Below are 23,985 nucleotides of genomic sequence, written 5' to 3' on the forward strand. Positions count from 1 at the left end.
TAAAGTTGTACAAATTAAGTTTTTAGCACAAAACCAGTCATTATTTTGCAATTGAGATTTAAATATCTGAAAGCTGAATAAATAAGATTTTCATTGATGTATGTATGGTTTGTTAGATTTGTTATATTTTGCTAAAATGCAACTATTTGAAAATCTGGAATCTGAGGGTACAAAAAAAAATCTAAATATTGAGAAAATCACCTTTAAAGTTGTCCAAATTAAGTGTTTAGCACAAAACCAATCATAAGGGTCATTATTCTGCCATTGAGATTGCCATTGGGTCATTGAGATTAATATATCACCCAAAAGGGTGATAAATAGCTTTCCATTGATGTCTGGTTTGTTAGGATAGGACAATATTTGGCTGAGATACAACTATTTGTAAATCTGCAATCTGAGGATGCAAAAAAAAAATCTAAATATTGAGAAAATCACCTTTAAATTTGTGAAAATTAAGTTCTTAGCAATGCATATCACTAATCAAAAATTAAGTGTTGATATATATTTATGGTAGGGCATTTACAAAATATCTTCATGGAACATGATTTTAATATCCAAATGATTTTTGACATAAAAGAAAAATGTATAATTTTGACCCATACAATGTATTTTTGGCAATTGCTACAAATATACCCGTGCAATTGTCACATATATCACAATAGATTTATAAAATGAAAAAAAAAAGATATGCTGAGAATTAATGTCTTGGCAACTAAAAAATGATAATAAACAAATAAGATGACGTTTCATTTGCAAAGTTGTTATTCAGCAATCGTCAGTTCTGATGATGATGCACACGGTACCGCATGGCTCTGTGGGTCCGTTCTGCTCTCCGCTGCTCCTCAGCTGCTGTAGAAACACCTCCATGCTCAGCGTCAGGTGCAGCTCTTTGTTGTTGAGCCAGTGAACGGTGAAGGGGCCGCCCGGTTCCTCCTCGTCAGAGCCGTTCATGGACGAGATGGAGGGCAGCAGAGGGATGTCTGCACACAAACATCACCATTACATTCACACTTACACTATCTGTCTACAAGCAGACAAAGCTCACTGCTTCCTGCATATATTCTGACAGCAGGTTTGAAGAGCTACAGAAAGATGAGATTTAAGAGTGACAGCAGGAGGAAATCTGTAGTCAGTTTCATCCTGTTTGTCAGATAAAGCTCTCGTACGGAAGGTTGAAAAGTTGAAAACACTCTTGTTTTAAGTTCATTTGTTTACAGGAGTGATGCACATGAATTAACAATAGGCCAAAGAATGTTACAGAATGTTGACAGAATGTTAAAAAGTCACCCTAAAATATCTTATATTTATACAAAAACAAAAGGAAAATGCTAAAAAAAACTCTTTAAAAACAGCACATCATAGTTAATTCATTATAATTCACCCTGGATGTGTATTCACACATATTTAACATGCAGATAAACAAAGGAAGAATTTATTCGCAAAAACTCAATTTTCTTTTTTACTGTGCATTTCAATTAATCTCAATCAAACCGCAGTTGGGTTTTTTGATTAAGTAAAATTAAAAAAAGAAACACAGCTAACTAACACAATAAAAAACATGATTTTTTAAATAAAAAAAATGAGTTATCTGTTTTTGCAAATAAACCTTTTTCAAGTGGTTTATTTTTATTTACCTAAATTCAATTTTTTTAATGATTTATATTCCAGTGTAGTATTTTGTTTTCATTTCATTGTTTTCCTTTTCAAAGATCTTTTTTAAAATATTTTATATTTAAATTTTACATTGGTATTATTTCATTATTTATTAGCTTTTTATAAACACATGAACCCCAGTTTGGTAAACAATATACTATTGAACTATATTTTTTATATTTAATATTTTGATTTTTTAATTTTAACATTTATTGATTTACATTTAACATTATGATTAAAACAACTTTTATAAGTGTTTTAATTTTTTATTTTAAAATGCATTTATTTATTTAATGTTATCCTTTTACTATTTATGAATTATTAGCTTTTTTTAATCAACTCAAGAAACCCAGTTTGGTAAACCATATAATAATTTACTTGATTTGTGATATTTAGATTATTTTTTATTTCAAAATGCTTTTATTTATTCAATTTTATCCTTTTAATATTTCATTAATTATAAGCTATCAACTTATGAACTATTGTATTTATTGTGTGATAAATACACTATTACACTAATACACAACTATTGTGTGACTTCACACTACACTACAAGTTTGAGATCAGTAAGACTTGTAATGTTTTTTAAAGAAGTCTCTTTCGCTCATCAAGACTGCATTTACTTGATCAAAAATACAGAAAAATAACAGTAATATTGCAAAATGTCATTTTAATATAAAATGATTTTTATTTTGATACATTTTAAAATGTAATTTCTTCCTGCGATGCAAAGCTGAATTTTCAGCATCATATCTCCAGTCTTCAGTGTCACATGATCCTTCAGAAATCATTCTAATATTCTGATTTATTATTAGAATTATCAATGTGGGAAACAGCTGTGCTGACAAATATTTTGGGGAACTTGTGATTCTTTTTTCAGGCTTCTTTGATGAATAACAAGTTAAAAAGAACAGCATTTATTCAAAATATAAATATTTTCTAACAATGTATATTTATGCTATTACTTTTTTATTAATTTTACACATTCTTGGTGGATAAAATATAGATTTTTTTTTTTTTAAAAAAGAATAAAAATGTAGCAACCCCAAACTTTTGAACACTAGTGTATATTGTTAGAAAACCTTTCTATTTTTAAATAAATTGTTTTAACCTTTTATTGATCAAATAATTTCTAAAATATTAAGCAGCACAATTGCTTCCAGCATTGATAATAAATCAGCATATTAGAATGATTTCTGAAGGATCGTGTGACGCTGAAGACTGGAGACAGCTGATGAAAATTCAGCTTTGAATCACAGAAATAAATTACATTTTAAACTATATTCACACAGAAAGTAGTTATTTTAAATTGAAATAATATTTCACAATATTACAGTTTTTTCAGTATTTTCAAACAAATAATTGCAGCCTTGATGAGCAGAAGAAACATCTTACTCATCTCAATCTTTTGAGCTGCAATGTACATCTGTGTATTTATCCTGCAGACAGTTTTTGTGTGTCACATGTGAAGGTCAGGCGTGTGTCACCTGTGGCTGGGTTAATGCTGGCGGCGATGTGGAAGTGGCACAGTGCGTTGGCGTGCAGCATGTTGGTGCGATGGGCGTAGTGTTTGTTCTGCTGCTGGGGCAGAGGACCGCTGTATGAGAGCTGAGATAAACAGCGCACCTCCTCTCTCCACGACGGCTTCAGCTTCAGCTGTGAACACAAAGCAGACGCCGCTGTAGTCTTTCATCACAGTGAACAGAGCTCGTAGTTATGACCGTTTTGGTTGCATATGCTCTCAAAATGTAATCTACACTCCCAACTCCATAATGGCAAAGCAAAAAACAGGTTTTAACATTTGTGCAAATTTATTAAAAATAAAATACTGAAAAGATCCTGTTCTGGGACTCTGGAAATGTATCTCAGGAGCATTCATATTGCTTCTAGATGTTCCTACACTTGGAGTGGAGTTAAACTGTGGCAAATTCATTTGAATGAGTCTGATTTAGAAAGACACACACCTCTCAGAAAAGCTCTAACAGCTGAAAATGCAGATCAGAGCAAAAACCAAGATAACTGCCTGTAGAGCTCAGTGACAGACTTGCGTTAAGGCCATGATCTAGAGAAGAGTTCAGAAACAAATCTGCTGCGTTGAAGGTTGACAGAAGCATTCTCCATAATGGAAGACGACTGGAACAACTAGGACTCTAGAAAATGTCCAAGCTGACAGAGATGGAGAGGTGAAAAGGTGAGGCAAAGAATGGCAGATAATTGCCAAATGCAGATGTGCAAAGATGCTCACATCAGACCCAAAAACACTTGAGGCTGTAAAGGTGCTTCAACTATGGACTGAGTTAAGGGTGTGAATACTTATGCAATCTACTTATTTCAGTGTTTTATTTTTAATACATTTGTAACATTTGCAAATCTGTTTTTTGCTTTGTCATTATTATGGTGTATGGAGTGTAAACTGATGTGGGGAAAAACTCATTTAAAGCAGTTTAACATAATGCTGCAACAAAACAAAATGTGAAAAAAAATACTTTTGCAAGGCACTGTAACTAATTAAACTTCATCTTTACATTCTTAACTTTAAAGCAGTTTTTAGATATTAGCCGTCAAACACTCCCTGTCAAAAAACTGTTTTTTTTTTCATGCACCTGTAAATTTGAGATTGTGTTTTTTCAGACTAGTGGAAAGAAAACATCCAAAAAAACTGTCAAGTGTTTCTTTTATAGCACTTTATCTATTTGCAACAGATTTCAATTACAATGCTTATTTTTAAAGGCCTCTCCTACACTGAGCCATAAGTCTTCACTTCTGTAGCACTTACACACAGAGGGATTTGTTTAAATGTAATTATCTTGATTTTATATAACATTTTATTTGCCAAAAAATTTTAAAAAATAAAATAAAATAGTGTTTCCTGTCTGTTCTGAGTTTTTTCTGAATTAGTTGTGACGAAATGAGACCCAAAATTCCCTCTGAAAAAACATTTGACTCTCATATGTCAAAAAAATTTAACAAGAATTTTGAAACTGACTTCATCCAGTGTTTAGATTTTTGTTCTAGAAATATATGCAAATTAACGCATATGTGACCCTGGACCACAAAACCAGTCATAAGGTTAAATTTTACAAAACTGAGATGTATACATCATATGAAAGCTCAATAAATAAGCTTTCTATTGATGTATGGTTTGTTAGGATAGGACAATATTTGGCCGAGATACATCTATTTGAAAATCTGGAATCTGAGGGTGCAAAAAAATCTAAATGCTGAGAAAATCACCTTTAAAGTTCTCCAAATGAAGTTCTTAACAATGCATATTACTAATCAAAAATTACATTTTTATATATTAACAGTAGGAATTCTACAAAAAATCTTCATGGAACATGATCTTTACTTCATTTCCTAATGATTTTTGGCATAAAAGAAAAAACAATAATTTTGACCCATACAATGTATTTTTGTCTATTGCTACAAATATACCCCAGCAACTTAAGACTGGTTTTGTGCTCCAGGGTCACATATTTCATTAAATAATGCTCATTTGTATATTTAAACCTAACATTTTAGAAAACTTGTAATACAAAAAAATGTTTGCAATTATCAATGTAACCAATCAACTGAGTGAGGCGATAATAACTAGTTAATATTTTTACCCTATTCACCTGCAGTGTCTCGCCTTAAAGGAGTAGTTCACTTTCAGATCAAAAATGCACAGATAATGTACTCGCCTCCTTGTCATCCAAGATGTTCATGTCTTTCTTTCCTCAGTTGTAAAGAAATTATGTTTTTTGAGAAAAACATTTCAGGATTTCTCTCCATATAGTGGACTTCTATGGTGCCCTGAGGGGGTGAGTTCATTATCTGTACATTTTTGTTCTGAATGTGAACTACTCCTTTAAGGCTTAAGATAAATATATATATAGAAAAAGTCTTTCAGAATCAGCCCATTTGCTTGTCAAACATCGGCAATCAGAATCAGACCTGAAGAATCAAGATCGGCACATTACCAAGTAAAAAAAAGTTCATTTCGAGGCACGCAGCACATGCGCTCCGGTCCGCTTTCTCACCTCCAGCGGGCTGTGGTTCTGCGCTCGGGTGTTGCTGGAGGACTTCTTCACGTTGTTCGGCTTGATCGCGTCGTTGCTGCTGCTGTGGTTGTGTCTGAGTCCAGACAGCAGACAGTCGCTGGGCAGAAGGGTTTCGGCCCACAGGCGACACACGCTGTCCTTGCAGCAGGTCAGCAGCACGTTACACACGCCGCCTCTGGAAGAACAGGACAGAACCATCAGCGGGAGCCTCAGGTGTCTGCAGAGTAGTGTTGTTTTTGGCATCCGTTTTAGTTTTAGTTTTAGTCTAGTCTTTGTGTGAAGCTGTCATTTTAGTTTTTATTAGTTTTAGTCACATTCATACTCTTTTTAGTCTAGCCAAGTTTTAGTCAACCAAAGTCTGAGCATTTTAGTCTTATTTTAGTCAGAATTATCTACTTTTAGTCGACGAAAACTGATGACATTTAGTCAAGTTTTAGTCAACGAAAATTGCATTTTAGTCTCTCATTTTCTTTTTTATAAGTTTATTTACAGATTAATTCATTTATGCCTTGTAAGTAAAATGCTTTTTTTATTATTTTTTTTTCTTATGGTCTTAAAGGGATGGTTCGGAGTAGATTTGACTTCATTGCTATGCACTCCGAAGCCCAAACCTTAGTCAAACATTGAGGGAGATATCAACCAAAAAAAAAAAAAAAAAGTGACGTCGACATGTCGCCATTTAGGATTTTTGAGACCAAACTCCCTTCTAGTCTCAAAAATCCTAAATGGCGACACGTCGACGTCACTTTTGGGGTTTTTTTTTGGGTTTGGGAAAAGCACGTAAAAGTCCTCCTACAAGTTGACACACAGATGTAGTAGGAGGACTTTTATGTGCTTTTCCCAAACCAGGGAAGAGACGTCGACTTGTAGTTTTTGAGACTAGTAGGGATCGGGTAACAGTTGTTTTTAATACACTCATGGTGGACTTACAAATTTTCCGATGCAGCTTTTTGTGAGTACATCCCCTATTTACACTACTGTAGAAGTTTGGTAAGATTACGTGCACGTTTAGTGGTGCAATTTACCAGATACATCACACGTACCATTTACGGCTGTAGCAAGCCATTCGACAAACTCTGATATCTCCCTCAATGTTTGACTAAGGTAAAGAAGCTTTCGGATGGGGTATTTACATGGGCTTCGGAGTGCATAGCAATGAAGTCAAATCTACTCCGAACCATCCCTTTAAGTTGATTTATTTTATGAAACTGTCCAAAAATCGCTTTGACATCTGAGCAACTTTTTCCACCTTTGACCACAAGATGTCATTAGTGTGCAATGTGTTGAAAAGTTTCGAGTAATGAACATTGCAGTTGATGGGAAAGCCTCGTTGCGTCGAAAAGATCATTTTCCCATCACTACTAAAAAGTGCAAATAAAATGTGTGTCGTTTCTTCTTTTTCTCCCAAAGATGAACCCCGGCTGGCTGGCCATCGGTCCCTTCATCTGTGTCAGACTTAACTTTGTTTGTAGTCGTCTTCTAGATAATTCCGCGAGTGGAGCTTGAGGGAAAGACCTCTCCTGCATCTGCAAGGTTTAGTCTAGAAGGGAGACAGCTCTGGCTATTGGGCATGCGCACATCAATCTAACATTTAGTTTCGTCTCGTTTTCGTCAACGAAAATGAAGAGGCATTTTAGCATAGATTTTATTTTGCAAACCACATTTAGTCTTGTTTTTATTCGTCAACGATATTGCATTATGCATTTAATTATAGTCATCATCACATGACCAGCATTTACGTTTCGTCTCGTTTTCGTCGCGTGATAAAGGTTCGTTGACGACGATATTTAGTCATAATTTTCATGGACGAAAGCAACACTACTGCAGAGCCTCTGCCAGACTAACGCTCTACTCACCTGGGCATGTATTTGCTGGTCTTCCTCCAGGAGAAGCCGGTGATGGAGCGAGGGTGAGCCAGGTAGATGAAGGAGAAGTTGATCTCGGCTCCGGAGCTCAGGTCCAGCGGCGTGAAGAGTTTGGTGACGTCCGCCTGCCATTTACTGGTGCTGTACCACACCTTCAGCAGACAGTCATCCTGTAACAACACACTCACTTAATAATGCTGCAGACGAGTCACGTCAGGAAGAGCTTATTTAGGAGCTGAGCACATATGAGTTTATGGAACGTTAGAAGCAATAGATGCATCTGTGTGTCTGTATTTATGCCAAATTTGTTTATTTATTTATCATTTTACGGCAGCATTAAATGTGACCCAAAGACCACAAAAATATTTGTAGCAATAGCCAAAATAAATTGCATGAGTTAAAATTATTGATTTGTCTCTTATGCCAAAGAAATCATTAGGATATTAAGATCATGAAGATATTTTGTAAATTAACTACCGTAAATATCAAAATGTAAGTTTTGATTAGTAATATGCATTGCTAAGAACTTCATTTGGACAACTTTAAAGGCGATTTTCTCAATATTTAGATTCCAGATTTTCAAATAGTTGTATCTCAGCCAAATATTATTCTACACCGCAAAAAATGTTACTTAAATCTTACTTAATTTTTGTCTTGTTTCCAGCCAAAACATCTAAAAATTCTTAAATCAAGAAGGATTTTCTAGACAAGTAAAAATTATTGTCTTGTTTTCAGAAAAAAAACAAGTCAAAATGGAGTGAGTTTTTGTTTAGAACAAGTAAAATAATCTGCCAATGGGGTAAGAAAAAAATCTTATTTCATTAACCCAATTCAAACATAAAACCAGATTATTTTTCTTACCCCATTAGCAGATTATTTTGATTGTTTCAAGCAAAAACACTTTATTTTGGCATGCTTTTCCTGAAAACAAGACAATAATTTATACTCCTTGATTTAAGAATTTTTAGATATTTTGGCTGGAAACAAGACACAAAATCTAAGTAAGAAAAGCATTTTTTGCAGTGTATCCTAACAAACCATACATCAATGGAAAGCTTATTTATTCAAAATTGACAAAAAAAATGACCCTTATGACTGGTTTTGTGGTCCAGGGTCACAAATTATCTCCAGAACCTTTGCTGTTGTTTGCTAATTCTTTGTCATTCTGATTTTTACTGTATTTCTTCTTGATTGTACTGCAGTTTCATTGTTTTAAGTACGCTTAATAAACTTGAATTTGAATTATATTCATGGCAGAGTCAAGAGTAATACAATTTCAAATATAGTCTTAATAACAATAATAATTCTATGAGTTATATACAATAATTAACAATAATATTGGTAGAAATTGTAAATAAAAAATAAACAATTAAATACTATATATATATATATATATATATATATATATATATATATATAACTTATTTTAATCAGATATTTAATTATGTGTGACCCTGGACCACAAAACTAGTCATAAGGGTCACTTTTTGAAATTCAGAAAATCTGAGGGTGTAATAAAATCTAAATATTGAGAAAATCGCCTTTAATGTTGTCCAAATGAAGTTCTTAGCAATGCATATTACTAATTAAAAATTAAGTTTTGACATATTTACAAACAGGAAATTTACAAACTATCTTTATGGAACATGATCTTAATATCCTAATGATTTTCAGCATAAAGGAAAAATTGGGACTGGTTTTTTGTTTTAATTATTATACAATAATTAATTAAACAAAAACATAAAAACCAAAATGTTAGATTGTCATTCACTGTAATACAACATTTATGTAAAAATTCAAACTACATGTTTATTCTGACTTGTACATATTAAAATATATAAAAGAATAAGTAGCATATTACATTTTATTGTTTTAAATGATTTAAAAAATCTTACTGACAAATAGGCCAAACCTAGCATAGTGGCAAATAAAAATAAAAAAATGTAGATTTTCATTTAATAACTAATTAGTATGTTTAGTTCTTTTAATACGTCATAAATTGATTTTTGTGGTAAATATGCCTGATAAGATTGCTACACTGAACGTCTTCTGTAAATTAGGGATAAATGTATGATATTTATTTTTTGCTCAGAAAAACAAAAATTAATCTGAAAACTTTTAAATATTTTTTTGTAAAAACAACAACTTAAAGCAGTATTACACTCACCCCGGTTTCACAGGACTAAACACAAGACTAAAATGTAAATCTGAGCTGTTTCAACTGAAAGAAACGCACTCACTGATCTTAAATTATACCAGTGCCTTTGTTTTGTCTTTGTTTTTGCGTAGAACAAGTAAAATAATCTGCCAATGGGGTAAGAAAAAAATCTTATAACTCAATTCAAACATAAAACCAGATTATTTTTCTTACCCCATTAGCAGATTATTTTGCTTGTTTCAAGCAAAACCACTTTATTTGGGCATGTTTTTCCTGAAAACAAGACAATAATTTATACTCCTCCTTGATTTAAGAATTTTTAGATATTTTGTCTGGAAACAAGACACAAAAACAAAGTAAGAAAAGCATTTTTTGCAGTGTACCCTAACAAACCATACAAACTTGCACTGACTGATCTTAAATTATACCAGTGCCTTTGTTTTGTCTTTGTTTTTGCTTGGAACAAGTAAAATAAAGATGCACACCAGTAATGTTTTTTTCTAAGCATGTTTATAAATATGACTTAAATGTCCTAATTGAACTATGGGCTAATCCTGGCTTAATGTCTGTGAAACAAGGCCTTATTGTTTTTTGTCCAAACACTAACCTGTCCAGCGGTCGCAAAAAACTCTCCATCTGGGGAAAACCTGATAAAGTGTGTGGGAGCGGCCGACCTGTAACAACCAGAGAGATTTTACTGAAGCGGCTTGATGTGAATTCAGAGAAACTCTCGATGTGTGTCGTGATGGACAAACACTGACTTGCATTGCCATACGCATCTCCAGGAGCGCTGAGGAGCGGACGTCTCGGCCTCCTCTCCTGTGTCTGTGCCGGACTGAACATCACACCACATCTGCAGACACGCCGAGCCCGTCAGGAGACATGAACCTGTGGACAGAGGCAGAAAGAGAGGTGAGCGGCCCGTCTCTGACAGCATGAGCGAGCGCTGATCTCACGTACCCGTCGGATGCCATGTCAGGATGTGTGCGACCGATTGAAGAAGGAACTGCCCGCTCTTCTGCCAATGATAATTCAGCTTCTGCTGAGCAGAGACAAACAAAACTAGTTATTTACATGCAACACACTTTTATGCAATGCATTCAGGGTAAACACTACCACTCAAAAATTTCATCTGCTCATCAAGGCTGTGTTCATTTGATCAAAAATGTAGAAAAACATGTAATATTGTGAAATATTATTACAATGCAAAACTATGTTTTTCTATATTCATATACATACAATTTTATTTACATCTGTAACTAAAGTTGAACTTTCAGCATCATTACTCCAGTCTTCAGTGTCACATGATCCTTCAGAAATTATTCTAATATACTGATTTATTGTCAATGTTGAAAACATTTTTTTTTGGAACCTGTGATACTTTCAGAATTCTCTGATTAATAAAAGGTTTAAAAGAACAGCATTTGTTTCAAACAGAAAAGTTTTCTAACAATAAGTTTGGGGTCAGTACATTTTTATTCTTTCTCTTTTGAAAGAATTTAATACTTTTATTTAACAAGGATGTGTTAAATTAATAAAAAAGTGATAACAATTAGAAAAATCGTACATTTTGAATAAATGCTGTTCTTTTTAACTTGTAATTCATCAAAGAATCCTGAAAAAAAAAAACAATCACTGCTTCCAAAATAAAATGTTTTCAACACTGATAAAAGTCAGATTTCTGTAGGATCATGTGACGCTGAAGACTGGAGTAACAGCTGATGATAATTCAGCTTTGCATCACAAAATAAATTATATTTTAAAGTATATTAAAATAAAAACTATTATTTTATATTTTAATAACATTTTGCAATATTACTGCTTTTTTCTGTATTTTTGATCAAATAAATGCAGCCTTGATGAGCAATCTAATTCCTACACTGCAAAAAAAAGGCTTATCTTACTTTGTATTTTTGTCTTGTTTCTAGTCAAAATATCTAAAAATTCTTAAATTAAGATGCATTTACTAGATAAGCAAAATGACAAGATATTTAGTCTTGTTTCCAGAGGAACAAAAACTAAATTACTTAAATGTTTTGTCTTGTTTCCCACCAAAATATCTAAAAATTCTTAAATCAGGAAGGATTTTCTAGACAAGTAAAATTATTGTCTTGTTTTCAGAAAAAACAAGTCAAAATTAAGTGAGTTTTTGCTTGAAACAAGCTAAATAATCTAAACAATGGGGTAAGAAAAATAATCATGTTTTCTGTTTGAAATAAGATTCTTTTTTTGCTTAACCCATTGGCAGATTATTTTGCTTGTTCTAAGAAAAAACTCACTTCATTTAGTTTTTTCTAAAAACAAGACAATAATTTTTGCTCATCTAGAAAATCTTTCTTGATTTAAGAATTTTTTGATATTTTGTAGAATCCTCTTGATTAAAGAATATTTTACTTACCCCACTGACAGATAAATTGTTGTAAATTGTTAAGCACTGTTTTCATAGCATTCAGAATGTGGAATAGTGTGATTTTGAAAAAATATAATGGAAATTTTTAAGCCAGCTAATTGATTAATCGAAAAAATAATCGGTCAACGAATCGATTATCAAAATAATTGTTAGTTGCAGCCCTATAATTTTTACTTGCCTAGAAAATCCTTCTTGATTTAAGAATTTTTAGATATTTTTTAAACAAGACAAAAAAAACTAAATAAGAAAAGCATTTTCTGCAGTGTGAGCAGTAGTGCATGTTATCAGTTCATGCTTTCATTGTGTATAAAAAAAAAACCTATGACTTTGCATTTCATGACTGTGTATTTACTCACTTTTTGTGCTTTTCCTTGTGGACTGACCTCCACCGGCTCAAACACACAAATAATGTTTCCGTACGACGCTGCGATCTGAAAACAGAGCAGATTTAGGGAGTTTGCACAGTGATAATCCTGTTCGGAAGCTGGTCAAACCCTTGCTGAATCCTGAAAACTTTCCCTGATCACTTCAAACAGCATTGTTTCAACTCATTCAAACGCGTCTGTTGTGTTTCCCACTTCAGAAAGGTTCCCACGCTCATGTGTTTGCCTGAACAATGAGCTGGTAACGCGAGCACACTATGGGTGGATGGTTTTAATTAAGGGAAAGCGAGAGAGCGTTTCAAAGCTCTTGAGGCGGGCAGGACGTTTGGACCGCCGCATGTCTGGCATGTCAATGACGTCTAGTTTGCAGGTTCAGGAACAGTCCTGGAAACTCTTACGGATGATGCCGGACTTTAGTTCCATTCATACAATGCATATTGTTTCAATCAAGAGTGACGTTAGTGATGATCAGTCAGACTGTTATAGGCAAATACAGCTGTTCAGTGTTCATTTAAGATCAACATAATTACAGTATCTGAAACAAACTTCACACCCTCATCACAAATAATATTTGTACGGCCTTATGAAATATGTTTACTTTCCTGCATCCTGTTTTGATAATTAAATTTGAGTAATTATGTAAAACATGCTTAATTAATTGAAAACATGAAATGTTTACAATTGAACAATTTATTAAATGTTTAACAAAAATTACATTTTTAGAGCTTTTTTTTTTTCTTCCAAAAATACTGTTTTATTTTATTTTTATTCCATGTATTTTATTTACATTTTTCTGGATTCTGTTTTAATGGCTAAATTTAATTTTAGTAATCATGCCTAATAATTAACTGAAATTATGAAATGTATACAATTTATTAAAGGTTTAACAAAAATTAAATTTTAAGAGAAACCCATTTTATCTTTTCCCATATACTGTTTTATTTTATTTTTTTAATTCCATGTTTTCCACTTACATTTTTCTGGATTCTGTTTTAATGGTTAAATTATTATTTATTCATTTAATTATTAATTTAAAAAATAATTATTATTATTAATTTTACTATTCATGTCTAATAATTAATTGATATCATGAAATGTTTACAATGTAACAAAAATTTATCCAAACTTTAACAAAAATTTAATTTTTATGGCCTAATGAAATCCAGTTTATGTTTTCCCAAATACTGTTTTATTTATTTTTTTGTTGTTAATTTCATTTAAATTTTTTGGATTCTGTTTTAATGGTCAAATTTAATTTTAATAATCATGTCTAATAATTAACTGATATCATGACATGTATACAATTTAACAACAATCTATTCAAAGTTTAAAATAAAAATGACATTTTTTTTTCTTTTTTTACAAAAACAGGATCATGTGAATTTATTTATTCATTTACATATATACACTGCTGCAGAAAAAAATTTGGGGATCAATAAGATTTTTAATGTTTTCAAAAAAGTCTTATGCTCAAGGTTCCATTAATTTGATCAAAAATACAGAAAAAAGTAATATTATGAAATATTATTGCAATTCAAAATAACAATTTGTTATGTCAACATACTTTAAAATATATTTTTTTCTGTGATGCAAAACTGAATTTTTATCAGCCATTACTTCAGTCTTCAGTGTCACATGATCCTCCAGATATAATTCTAATATACTGATTTATTAAATGTATTATTTTTTTGGAACCTGTGATACTAATTTCAAGATTCTTTGGTGAATAAAAAGTTAAAAAGTAAAGCTTTTATTCAAAATAAGTATCACAGGTTCCAAAAACAAAAAGTTTCCAACACTGATAAAATAAATCTGTATATTAGAATGATTTCTGAAGGATCATGTGACACTGAAGACTGCAGTAATGATGCTGAAAATTCAGCTTTGCATCACAGAAATAAATTACATTTTAAAGTATATTACAATAGAAACCACTATTTTAAATTGCATTAACATTTCACAATATTACAGTTTTTTCTGTATTTTTAATTAAATAAACACAGCCTTGATGCACAGAAAAGTTTCCTTTAAAAAGCATTAAAAATCTTACTGATCGCAAGCGTGTGAGCAGCAGTATTTTTATAGAATAAAATTTTTTCTAGATTTTTGATTTAATACAAATTTATTATCAAAAATGGTGGTAATCAAATTAAGGCATAAAAAACAAATTAATCTTTTCAAATGTAATCAAATATTTTAGTGAGAATAAAAACATGCCACTCATTAACATACAGACATGCAGACTTCACATTTTCACACAGTCTTTTTCTGTTGTAAAATTTGCAGAAACTCACTTAAGTGTAATTTTTCTTAAGTGTGCAGCTATATTTTTGATCTATTCCTTCTAGATTTTGTCAAATGTATTCTCTGGGAATTGAACCCATGATCTTGGTGTTGCTATTCTGGTGTTGTTCTACTGTCTGCACTACAGGAATGAAACACACAAAAGATGATAACTAAAGATCAGTCTTTTCAAAAGTTTAAGAAATTAGGATATTCAGAAAAGAAGAAATGATAACAAGGCATGTGTGACCAACACCTGACATCATGTGCGTGTGTCTCACCTGTCCGCCCTGCAGTGAACAGTCCACGCAGCCCACCTGAATGTTCCCATGTTTGGCTCCTGGGATGATCTGGATCCTTTCAAAGTCACTCCCCAGAATGACGATGTCACAGCCAGAAGCGTACGCCTGTGCCCAAAAATATTAGCAAATATTACCCACCAGTGCTAAGAGTTGAAGAAGTATTCAGCATTTTTTTGAACATACGAGATATTTTAAGACAATATTTGTCTTCATATTTCATGCAAAGATATTTAACAAGTTTCAGGTTTTACCGTGAAGGGCTGGTTGTTGACGCTGCCCACAGAGAAGCAGTTGTCTCCGGGGTTGACGGCCCCCGTGAGCACCTGGTGCAGGTTCATGCTTCTTGGCACACTTGAGTTTCAGCACGAACCCCTGCAAACAGATGGACAATCAGCCACAGAAACACACAACAAACACACAGCAGTCCAATCTGCCTTCATTACATCTTGTGGAAGTTCCTAGAATGAAAACCTGCTTGATTATGGCAAAAATCATAATCACGATTATTTTAGGCCAATACTGTAATCACGATTATGAGGGTCCAGAACTTTATATGATTGATTCATTTAAAGATAGCAATACAATTAAAAAAGAAACTTTTTTTTTTGGAAATGTCAAATAAAACAGCATAGTCTTCACTGTACGATGATTTGTTTCTTACACAAACTCCAAAAGTCCCTCCGTCAGGAGCAGTGAGTGATAGTCTTTGTCTTTTGTTGTTTGATGAACATCAGAAGGAATATTACTTTAAGAGCTGCACGGATCCAATCTACTGTTACACACAGATTCTCATTCTCAACTGTTTACGTTTATTTCAGACAGAAGTTGAAGTTTAACACCAATACTCAGCAAACGCCGCATTTTGACATATATCTGCATGTATTTGAGCGTTCAGGTACGCATCTTAAGCTAAACGTTCACTTTCCTTGTCCATGTTCTGTTCCATCTTTGAGCGCATACACAGAACAGCGCTAATTCTCTTTGGTGCTTTTAAAAACACCACATCAAATAAACATGAATAAATCAAGCACATCCCATTTGTGCAAGTCACGTTACCTGATTTTACTGATGTGCATGTGAAATTGGCCTTTTATAGAGGAGCGAAAGCGCACCACAGGAAAGGGGGTGGGATCGATAATCGCTTTATTTTGATTATTGCATTGCAAAAAGTTCTACTTTGGTCTCATCTGACCACAGGACTTTCTCCCATGACTCCTCTGGATCATCCAGATGGTCCCTGGCAAACTTCAGACAGGCCTGGACATGGGCTGACTTAAGCAGGGGAACCTTCCTGCGATGCAAGATTTTAAACCGTGACGTCTTAGTGTATTACTGACAGTAGCCTTGGAAACAATGGTCCTAGCTCTCTTCACGGCGTTGACCAGCTCCTCCCGTGTAGTTCTGGGCTGATTCTTCACCATTCTTAGCATCATTGATACCCCACGAGGACAGATCTTCTGTGGGGCCCCAGTCTGAGGGACACTGACAGTCATCATTAGCCTCTTCCGTTTTCTGACAATTGCTCCAACAGTTGTTCTTTTTTCACCAAGCTGCTTGGCAATTGCCCCGTAGCCCTTTCCAGCTTTGTGAAGGTCTACAATTTTGTCTCTTGTGCGTTTTTGACTAGGGTTGGGAATCGAAAATCGATTCCGATTCTGGAATCGGATACTTAAGATAAAGAATGTCTGAATTAAAGAATTCAAGAGCTTTAAATCTGTATATGTGTATATACACGTTAAAAAGTTAGAACTGAGGAGAGGGTTTTCTTTTAAATTCAAAAGTATAGCTTTAATTTAAAGTTTGTTTGAATTTTGAGGTTTTTTTATAACATGCAGTAGAAAAATTAAAAAGGCAAAACCAATGTTTTGGTAATAAAAAAGGTTTAAAAACAAACGCCTTTGCAAAATTTACTCGAGAAGGAGGGGGGCACTGGTGTAAAAAAGGTTGAGAACCCCTGTAATAAACTAATTTGTTGCAAGCAAGGTGTCACGAGCAACATGTCTAAGCATCTGCAGTTGGTTCACCAAGTGAAAATAAAAGAAAATAATTTTTGTTTGTTATTTGAGCTGAAACCAATGGCACTGAAAATAGACATGTTTGATCTATTAATGTTTGACTTTTGTTGTTGTTGTTGTTGTTTAGTAATTGGAATCGAAACTGGGAATCGAAAAGAATCGGAATCGTTAAGTGGAATCGGACTCAGAATCAATAAAATTCAAATGATACCCAACCCTACTTTTGACAGCTCTTTGGTTTTGCCCATGTTTCTACTTAGACTTCAGCTGATTGTGGGGTGCACAGGTGTCTTTATGACAGCTAACAACCTCAAACAGGTGCTACTAATTTAGAATCATGAGCAGAGTGTAGCTGGACTATTTAAAAGCAAAATAACAGGTCTTTGAGGCAGGGCTCGAAATTGTGACCATTTTGGTCGCATATGCGAGTAATTGTTGTTGTGCGACTTCCTTTCATTTCTTTACAAAACTTTGGCTAGCCTAACTACTGCACAGACTGCTGTGAGCTGATGCAGTGACAGGTTAACCGTTCTCTCTTTTGATTTTGGACAATTTATGATCACAATATAATGCTGCATATAATCCATAATGTGGAGTGAGGAGCGCAGGACAATATGTATTTTCATTTTAAGTTCATTTTAAGGCAAGACACTACAAGCCAAAACAGTATTATTTATACACCAGTAAATTTTGAGACTTTGGACTGTTCTGAATCCAAAACACACATTTATTTTATTCAGGGCTCGTACAGATATTGTAAAGGACATTTCAAGTAGAGGTCGACCGATATATTGGGCCGATATTTGCCATTTTTTAATATATCGGCCTGACCTCTAAACATCGGCATCGGCTGTAGAAAAACCCACATCGGTCGATCTCTAATTTCAAGCACTACTTTTCAAGGACTTCACTTCAAGACCTCACTTATGGTTTGATGTTGTCCACTGTTTAAAAAAAGAAGAATAAAAGATTTTACTCCTAAAAACATTGTGAAAAAGTTTTGCTTTCTGTCTGTTGACAGTATTTTCTAATTCATGGAGCGATAAAAAGAGAATCCATAAATCCAAAATCCCCTCTGGAAATACCTTCAACTAGGCCTATAATACGACAAAAAAAAAAATCAGACAAGAAATTATGAATCTGACTTTATCCAAAGATCTAATTTATGTGCTGGAAATGTATGCAAATTAATGCACATTTAATTAAATAATGTCTCATTTGCATATTTAAACATGACAGTTCTGTACATGATGTCTTGAAGTGCTGTAATTAATTAACTGGGGAGGTATGGTGTTATCTGTTAGCTCATCTGTAGCGTTTGGCATTAAAACACATATCTAATATGAACATGAATCACATTTATTTAAGTCATATCTGACCCTGGAGCACAAAACCAGTCACAGGTATATTTGTAGCAATAGGCAAAAATACATTGCATGGGTCAAAATAATCAATTTTTCTTTTATGCCAAGTATGAAGATACTTTGTCAACTTCCTACCGTAAATATATATATATCACAACTTAATTTCTGATTAGTAATATGCATTGCTGGACAACTTTAAAGGTGATTTTCTCAATATTTAGATTTTTTTTCCACCCTCAGAATCCAGATTTTCAAATAATTGTATTTCAGCCAAATTTTGTCCTATCCTAACAAACCAGACAGCAATGGAAAGCTTATTTATGATGCTTATTTAATTGCGTTAAATAAAAATTTAGATACATTGTCGTTCAATATTAAAGCACTTTTCAAGTACCTCTTCAGGAATATTGCTATTTTCAAGGGTTTTCCAGGCCTTAAATTTCAAAAAGTCAAATTCAAGTACTTCAAGCCCCTTGTACGAACCCTGTTTATTGAACTTTATCTATTTGCATCTGTAGATTTCAATTCCAATCCATATCTTTATAGAGTTTTTTTCTCTTACAAACACCAAACTTCACAGTTTTATTCCTCTCTATGTTCTGAATTTTAGTTTATATTAAATTCACACTGATTTCTCAGCATTTCACTCCTAAAAACATGGTGAAAATGTGTTTGCTTTCTGTCTGTTGACAGTATTTTCTAATTTATGGAGCGATAAAAGGAGAAATCCAAAATCCCCTCTGGAAAAACCTTCAACTAGGCCTATAATAATATGACAACAAAATCAGACAAGAATTTATGAATAGACAAAAATACATCGCAGGGGTCAAAATAATCATGTTCCATGAAAATATTTTTTGAATTTCCTACCATAAATATATCAGAACTTAATTTGTGATTAGTAATATGCATTGCTAAGAACTTCATTTGGACAACTTTAAAGGTGATTTTCTCAGTATTTAGATATTTTGCACCCTCAGATTCCAGATTTTCCAACAGTTGTATCTCAACCAAATATTGTCCTATCCTAACAAACCAGACATCAATGGAAACCTTATTTATGATGCTTATTTAATTGCGTTAAAAGATATGTGCTTATATGTGCTTTTCTTATGTTATATATTATATTGTCATATCCTAACAAAGCATACATCAATGGAAAGCTTATTTTTCACTTGTTAGATGATGTATAAAACTCAATTGCAAAATATTGACACTTATGACTGGTTTTATGGTTCAGGGTCACATTTGATAAACATTAGTTTGATACAATAAATATCACTAACATATCAATGTAAAACAATAGCTGGCATCATGGCACTCAAACTCAACTCAGAAAGTCTGTCACTCAGTGTGTGTGTGTGTGTGTGTGTGTGTGTGTGTGTGTGTGTGTGTGTGTGTGTGTGTGGTCATACTGTGATGTGTCAGTCAGTCCCTCACGTGATCAGCGGTCAGTCATGAGCTCTACACTCGTGTAAATGTCTAAACTACCTCACGCTTCGCTTCTGATACAGCAGCAGATACTCATATATAATATTTAGTCATTCCTGTGCCTAATAAAACAGTTACATGATTTTCTCTCAGAGGATCCAGTCACAACTCGAGCTCCTCCTCAGCTAGCCATGCTAACATCACACTGACAGCTGTAACCTGAATATTTAATGACAATCCATCACAAACACATAAAAGCCACAGTTCTGGACCGTTTCGGTGATCCATGTCATTCACATCATGATTAACCCACGCCTGATGAATTTTCTTTGGAAACTGTTGATGTTGTTAGCCGCGTAGCGTTAGCATGACAGCAGGCGAACATCAGCAATGAGAAAGATTGATAAAGTCACGCGCGACTTACCTCAGAAACGGGTTTCATTTATGCCCAAGCTCAAATATAATGTGTGTTCCTCTCATTATGAGAGATAATTAAGACACACAGTGATTTGGTGATGTTTGTGTGCGGAGACTCTGCGGCGCGGGTCAGGAAGTGAGGCGCGCACTGCATTATGGGAGTTGTAGTCGCCGTCTGACCGTTAAACTGCGCGTTGGTCACATGAGTCTTTCGTGTACTCTAACACTGGCTTGACTAAACAACACTCTGTAAACAGGAATAATATTGCACATATAAATTATTTTTAATCTAATTATGTTCATAATATGTTAGGGTTAGTAAATGCCTTCAGTCATGTCTTGGGAAATTCTTCTCGGTCAGTTGAACTTAATTTCTATAGTCATAGTTATTTAATAGATAGATAGATAGATAGATAGATAGATAGATAGATAGATAGATAGATAGATAGATAGATAGATAGATAGATAGATAGATAGATAGATAGATAGATAGATAGATAGATAGATAGATAGATAGAAGCCCATTTCTGCTACTGAATAAAAATAAAAAAGGTAATTGTGACTTTTTATCTCACAATTCTTTTTTTATTGCAATTTTGAGTTTACATCTCACAATTCTGACTCTTTTTTTCTCAGAATTTATATCACAAGTTTATATCACACAATTCTCACTTTATAACTCAAGTGGGAAAGGGAAAAAAGTCAGAATTGTGAGATAGAAAGGTAAAATTACCTTTTTTATTGTTTATTCAGTGGCAGAAATGGGCTTCCATAATGGATAGATATATATCAAAATGGCCAAATATTTTCTAAAACATGTTTTAAAATACATTTAGAAACATGTATTTTCTACCAATATATTTTTGCAAATTTATGTATGTTTTTAAAATATAAAAAAATAAACATATTTTTAAAAGCATTTAAAATATCTTTTGCACTCCATATACTGTATTTCAATCCGAGAAAATACATTCACTTATGTCACATATGTAACTTTAGCTATTTGTTGTCTATAATCGCCTATGTGTGAACACACTGTATAAAACACTGGAATAAAAATCAGCAAGAAGCACAATATTTTACCAATATTTTACAATACCTAAATGTACAATATATTCACAATACAATACTTTATCTTAGTATTATATGACCCTGGACCACAAAACCAGCCATAAGAGTACATTTTTTGAAATTGAGATGTATTTCCATTGATGTCTGGTTTGTTAGGATAGGACAATATCTGGCTGAGATACAACTATTTAAAAATCTAGGGTGCAAAAAAATCTAAATATTAGAGAAAATCACCTTTAAAGTTGTCCAAATTAAGTTCTTAGGAGTGCATATTACTAATAAGAAATTAAGTTTTAATATACTTGCAGTAGAAAATTCACTAAATATCTTCATGGAGCATGATCTTAATATCCTAATGATTTTTGGCATAAAAGAAAAATCTAAAATTTTGACCCATACAATGTATTTTTGGCTATTGCTACAAATATACCTGAGCTACTTAAGACTGGTTTTGTGCTCCAGGAAATATATTTTCTTGCCTCAAAATGCATTTTTAAATACGAAGGTTGAAATTAAATATATTTTAAATATATTTTTGATTTCAAAAATATGTTTCATTGAGCTTCACTGTTTACAATATATACTGTATTTAGAATGTTTTAAATATATATATTTTGGCCATAAAAAGCCTATTAGGTGCATAACAACAACATAAACATGCAGACTGTTTTAATTTGAGAACATGAAGCATGAGAAGCGAGCAGAAGCCGAAGTGAATGTGCTGAGTTAGTGTCATGTGATCAGAGCGGACGATCAGAACATCAAACCCGCATGAGTTTGTGCTGTTTAATGCTGATATTATTTACAGCGTTCATTTGGTTCAAAAGCTGCTGCTTATGATAACAGCTAACATTTGAATTGTAAGGCTCATAAACATTTAACCGCAACAGTATAAAGAGCTGTAAGCATCACACACTCACACTGTCACACTGTCAAAAAGTTACTTTTTCAAATAAGTAATGCCAGTTGTATAAAAATAGAACCTTTTATATTAAAAACAAACAAGCAAGCCCTGCCCAGATTTTAAAAGTAATGCAAAAGTAAGTACTTTTCATAAAAAGTAACTAAGCAACATAATTAGTTACTTTTTTTAGGGAGTAACTCAATATTGTAATGCAGTACTTTTAAATTTGCTTTGCCATTTTACTTGGAAATTACTCAGGAAATTCTGGCTTTTTTTTTTTCCCCTAGAATTGCGTGATACAAACTCATTTCTGACTTTTTTCTCAGAATTGGGTGATATGAACTTGCAATTGTGATAAATAAAGTCAGAATTGCGAGATATAAACTCAGAATTCTTTTTTCAGAAATTGATGATGTAAACTCGCAACTATGAGAAAAAACATTTTTTCTGTTTTGCAAAACTGCATGAAAAAAATCTCACAAAAGTATTGCGTTTTATCTAGAAAGTGTTTGCTCACAAAAACACTGCCTTTCCTATAAAAAAAATTTGCATTTGCATTGAAATTTTCTTTTCTTTCGCCTCTTTGTTTCCGTCACAAAAGTTTTTGTGAGCAAACACAAAGTTTATAAACTCACAATTCAGACTTTTTATGCCGTAACTTTTTTTAAGACTTGCAAATGCGAGTTTCTATCTTGCAATTCAGACTTGTTTTCAGGAAATTCTGGCTTTTTTGCCCAGAATTGCATGATACAAACTAAATTCTGACTGTTTTTTTCTCAGAATTGTGTGATATAAACTTGCAATTGTGAGAAATAAAGTCAGAATTGTGAGATATAAATCCAGAATTTTGCAAAACTGTATGAAAAAAATCTCACAAAAGTATTGCGTTTTATCTAGAAAGTGTTTGCTCACAAAAACATTGCCTATCTTTAAAAAAAATTTGCATTTGCATTGAAATGTGGTTTTCTTTCACCTCTTTGTTTCTGTCACAAAAGTTTTTGTGAGCAAACACAAAGTTTATAAACTCACAATTCAGACTTTTTATATCAGAAAAAAAGTCAGAATTGCGAGATAAAACTCACAATTCTGACTTTGTTTCTCGCAAATGCGAGTTTGTATCTCGCAATTCTGACTTTTTTCTCCAAACTGGGTGATATAAACTTGCAATAGCGAGAAATAAAGTCAGAATTGTGAGATATAAACTCAGAATTGTGACTTTTTTCAGGAAATTCTGGCTTTTTTTCCAGAATTGCACAATACAAACTAAATTCTGACTTTTTTCTCCAAATTGGGTGATATAAACTTGCAATTGCGAGAAATAAAGTCAGAATTACAAGATATAAACTCAGAATTTGGACTTTTTTTTAAACTTGCAATTGTGAGAAATAATTTTCCTCCCAAATGCAAGTTTGTATCTCGCAATTTTGCTATCACTTTCAATACTTGAGTACAAGAAATATCACATAGGCCTACTTTAAGACTTTTACTCAAGCAATATTCTAAATGGTGACTTCAACTTCTACCAAAGTCATTTTCTGGTAAGATATCTGCACTTTTACTCAAGTATGGCTTTCAGGTACTTTATACACCACTGGTTTTGAAGAACACTGTATCTGTTTTTTTTTTTTTTTTCAGTGAGTGAGATGAATTAATGCATGTTCACATTTATTCTAGAACTAAAGTAAC

At 33.0% G+C, this 23,985-nt stretch overlaps 1 protein-coding gene across 2 annotated transcripts in view; it reads right to left on the reverse strand.

The window, feature by feature from the left end:
- LOC141286648 (dmX-like protein 1) overlaps positions 1 to 20,465 on the reverse strand; it is an 80,116-nt gene extending 59,651 nt beyond the window's left edge. For both annotated transcript variants that reach the window (XM_073818710.1, XM_073818709.1), the window contains exons 1-11: positions 20,332 to 20,465; positions 15,349 to 15,469; positions 15,077 to 15,202; positions 12,486 to 12,560; positions 10,680 to 10,758; positions 10,481 to 10,607; positions 10,327 to 10,393; positions 7,553 to 7,731; positions 5,676 to 5,871; positions 3,141 to 3,309; positions 804 to 980 (exon numbers count right to left, since the gene is read on the reverse strand). In XM_073818710.1, the coding sequence (XP_073674811.1) occupies positions 804 to 980; positions 3,141 to 3,309; positions 5,676 to 5,871; positions 7,553 to 7,731; positions 10,327 to 10,393; positions 10,481 to 10,607; positions 10,680 to 10,758; positions 12,486 to 12,560; positions 15,077 to 15,202; positions 15,349 to 15,435 (1,282 nt within the window). In that variant the 5' untranslated portion in view covers positions 15,436 to 15,469; positions 20,332 to 20,465. The remainder of the gene's footprint in view (positions 1 to 803; positions 981 to 3,140; positions 3,310 to 5,675; positions 5,872 to 7,552; positions 7,732 to 10,326; positions 10,394 to 10,480; positions 10,608 to 10,679; positions 10,759 to 12,485; positions 12,561 to 15,076; positions 15,203 to 15,348; positions 15,470 to 20,331) is intronic.
- Between the last annotated feature and the right edge of the window lie 3,520 nt (positions 20,466 to 23,985).

The sequence above is a fragment of the Garra rufa genome, chromosome 15 (genome assembly GCF_049309525.1).
Source record: "Garra rufa chromosome 15, GarRuf1.0, whole genome shotgun sequence".
Classification (NCBI taxonomy): domain Eukaryota; kingdom Metazoa; phylum Chordata; class Actinopteri; order Cypriniformes; family Cyprinidae; genus Garra; species Garra rufa.